We start from the raw sequence: 3,815 nt of genomic DNA on the forward strand, positions 1-3,815 counted from the left end.
TATTTTATTTTATTTATTTTTAAATCTCCCCCTCCATATCCTCCATTTTGGATTCCATATTATTATTTATTTATTTTTATTTTTTTTGTTTGTTTTCTTTTCCTTATATTTCCAAAATGACCATAACTTTACTTTAATTTAATTTATAAATTCTAGAAATTTGAATATTATAAATAAACAACATGCAAATTACAAAATTATTATGATCTCCATGTTTTTTTATTTTAATTATTTTATTTAATTTTCTGTAATAAATAAGATATCGAAACGGAAACAACTAGAATAGTTCTACATAATTATTTTCTTTTCACTCATTTATATTTAAGAAATTTTCTGCCATACTTAAAACTATTTTAAAAGTATTTTAAACTATTTTAAATTTACCCAATCACTCGGATCCCAGTAAACACTCCGGATTAAAGGTTATTATTTCGCTTATTTATTTTCTCTCCATAATTTTTTCTTTTTTGTCGCTTTCACCCAAATTTATTTTATAAAAGATTTAATTTTCTTAAGATATATAGTTTTCTAACTGTATTTAGTCCTTCACGTAACTCTTTAGCTCAAAATATTGTACGGAATAGCAAAATACAAGTTCAGAAAAATCTTTTTACCAAACCTTACATCATGAATCTTAATCCCCCCGTTAAAACTATGCTAAACGGGTCCCTTTTCTTATCCTCCTTAAATATTAATGGCATCAAAGACAAAATGTCAATTCTTATGACGCTATTATCAAATGACTCTACCGACATAATAGGATTACAGGAAACCCACTCCCCCGACAACCATTCGGCCCAATTTACAAATTATATATACTATAGCTCTGGAACCACGATCAATAAATGGTCAGGTGTGGCCTTCCTTATCAAAAATAAGCTCAAAAAATACATTATAAAATTTGTCCCTATAACCGAAAGAATTGCTGTACTATACCTGAATACCGCCTACAAACCCACCATCCTCCTCAATGTCTACGTCCCCCCTAAACTCACAGAAAGAATGTTATTCCTAGAACATCTAGATAACATGATAAGCTCTTTACCAAAAAGATACAATATCATAGCTATGGGAGATTTCGATACTAAGATAGGTCATGACATAACATACAAAGTAAGCAAAACTATAGGCCATACAACAGTATATAGCAGCAACGATAAAGATGGAAAAAAACTACTCCAAATATGTTTTGATAACAATCTAAAAAAAAAAAACACGTTCTTCAAACATAAACCTCCTCACCTCATGACCTTCACAAGAGGTGGCCACTCCTCCCAGATCTACTTCTTCCTATCTAATATCCATAACTGGTTTGCAGATGTAAAGGCCATCCTAAACATAAATATATCAGATCACAAACTAATCAAAGCACATATAATAATACGAAGTGATGAATGGAGGAACAATAATACCAGGCGCCTCCATAGCACATACACACAGCGCCAGAACAACCTACCAAATGGCACTTCACTAACATAAACAAAACAGCCTACAATGAAACAATATGCTCAGGCTTAACTAGGACTATTCAGTCCTTCCCTACCAAACCATTAGAGGAATGTTGGTCAGACTTCAAAAATTCTATTTTCCACGCCTACAATAACCTCAACCATAGCCAAATACCAAAAAGAGAATGGCTCTCAGTAAATACAAAAAACTTAATCCTATCGATAAAAAACGATAGCAGCCGCAATTTAGAACTATGGAAACGCATTCAGAGATTACTACGTAGTGATCGTAGGATCTTCTTAGCAAAGAGAGCAGAAGAAATAGAAATGGATATGAGAAACAACAAAACTCATGACGCCTACAAAAAGCTCAAACACTTCTGCAAACCAGCATGCTTTAAGAAATTACCAATACTTAATTTACAAGGAGGTAACAAATACACAGACCCTGAAGAGCAAATGGCCATCTGGACAGACTTCTATATGTCAGCCTTTGAGTCCAGGATCCCTTCCAAGATAGTGAGCCCCCAACAGACAATCTTGCCATTACCCCACGCCGATTTCTCCCTCACAGAAATTAACAGAGCCATAAACAAACTAAAAAACAATAGAGCTCCCGGCTCTGATGGGATCATAAATGAACACATGAAAGCCGCTCCAGAAAGCATTTCTAAATATCTATTAGCCATATTCACAAAAATATGGCATTCAGGCAAAACCCCAGATGATTGAAATAAATCCACAATCTGCAACTTCCCCAAGAAACTCCATCCTTCATCTTTCGCAGACTACAGGGCCATTGCTCTCACCTCCACAGTCTCAAAGGTGTTCATGGTTCTCCTGAAGAATAGAATCCTAGCTTCTACCAAAAACCTCCTATCAAATAATAATTGCGCCTACAGGCCAAATAAAAACATTAACGAACCCATTCTAGCTCTTAAAATCTATCTCCAGAAGTGCTTCAGATATAAACTCCCTTTCATATTTACTTTCGTAGACTACAGCAAAGCCTTCGATAACGTAAAACACAATGTCCTCTGGGAAGCTTTAGTAGACTGCAACATTGATCTTAACATAATTAAAATCTTGAAGTACCATTACAATAACTCTTGGGCCAAATTACAGCTAGGCCAAACTTTCTCACCTTACTTCAAGATTAAAAGAGGTGTAAAACAAGGCTGTGTACTATCACCTATTCTGTTCAATATAATCATAAACAAAATTATAAAGGAAACCACGAGCACCATGAACCTAGTTGATATATCATCAAACAATAATAATATCTATCACCTAAGAATCATCTCATACGCAGATGATCTGGTTTTAATCACCAAATCAAGAGATGAGACAATAGACTTACTTACAAGTCTATGCTTTCATAGCAACAAAGTAGGTTTAACCATCAACTTTAATAAAACTTCCATTATGCCATCCCCAGAAGTTTCTATAAATAACTTAACATTTGAGGGAAATGAAATTAAAATAGTTAACAATTTTAAATATCTTGGCGTGCTTATTGATAATAAAGGAAATATCAGCGGTGAAATTGAAGCTCGACTAAAAAACGCCAAAATAACCTTCAATATTACAAACTATAAACAGCCAGAGAGATATCAGTCAAAACGAGACTCCGAATATTTAATGCTACAGTCATTCCAGTCCTCCTCTACGGAAGCCACACTTGGGAAATAAATAAATCCCAGACAAAGAAAATACAGGTTTTCGTAAACCGCTGTTTGCGCCAGCTCAATGGTATTTTCTATCCAAGAATAATTTCAAATGCCAGCCTATGGCGAATCTCAAAAAACGTCCCGATCCAGACTACTCTCAAAAAAAGGCACATCCAACTCTTTGGTCACACCATCAGAAACTTCAGACAAAACATAGTTCATGAAGCTATAATCTGGCTCGAGTCTCATGAAGGTAAAACATACGGTAAATACAAGTCATATTGGCTATACAGTACGATAAAAGAAGTCATAAGCCTAAATCTGACGATGGAACAATTCATACGTCTAAACAATAATAAAAGCTCAATAAAAAAGCTTCTAAAAATCAAATCCGGCTACCTACACCCTCCAAATCTCTCAGTCCCCCCTGTAGCATAAGCACCACCTTCCTCCCGCCATGGTAAACATACATTTATTTATTTGTTTATAAAACTCTTCATGTACCTAACCTTGATATAATTATCCAAAATATACTTAACTCACTAATCTAATATTCTTAAATAGTAAGGCAGATTTATTTTAAAAAATATATCATATTTATATTAAATAAACAAATTCAATATAGACCATAAACTTAAAATTTACCAATACCCCTCCCTATAATATACATTTTACTTAATCGGGTACGGGCTTTTCT

The 3,815-nt window shown here is 33.9% G+C and overlaps 1 protein-coding gene across 1 annotated transcript; it reads left to right on the forward strand.

Moving 5' to 3' along the window:
* The first annotated feature begins 627 nt into the window (after positions 1–627).
* Positions 628–2,180, forward strand: LOC135924196 (uncharacterized). Its single transcript, XM_065459244.1, has 2 exons — positions 628–1,387; positions 1,513–2,180. The coding sequence occupies exons 1-2, from the start codon at positions 628–630 to the stop codon at positions 2,178–2,180; spliced, it is 1,428 nt and encodes a 475-aa protein (XP_065315316.1).
* The last annotated feature ends 1,635 nt before the right edge of the window (positions 2,181–3,815 follow it).

The sequence above is a fragment of the Gordionus sp. m RMFG-2023 genome, chromosome 2 (assembly GCF_954871325.1).
Source record: "Gordionus sp. m RMFG-2023 chromosome 2, tfGorSpeb1-WG-v2, whole genome shotgun sequence".
In the NCBI taxonomy this organism is placed as follows: Eukaryota; Metazoa; Nematomorpha; class Gordioida; order Chordodea; family Parachordodidae; genus Gordionus; species Gordionus sp. m RMFG-2023.

Excerpts from the sequence above, each read along its gene's own strand:
- LOC135924196 (XM_065459244.1), top strand. The coding sequence starts at position 628 with ATGAATCTTAATCCCCCCGTTAAAACTATGCTAAACGGGTCCCTTTTC. Across the intron at positions 1,388-1,512 it reads AGCACATATAATAATACGAA|GCTTAACTAGGACTATTCAG; the intron begins GTGATGAATGGA and ends CAATATGCTCAG.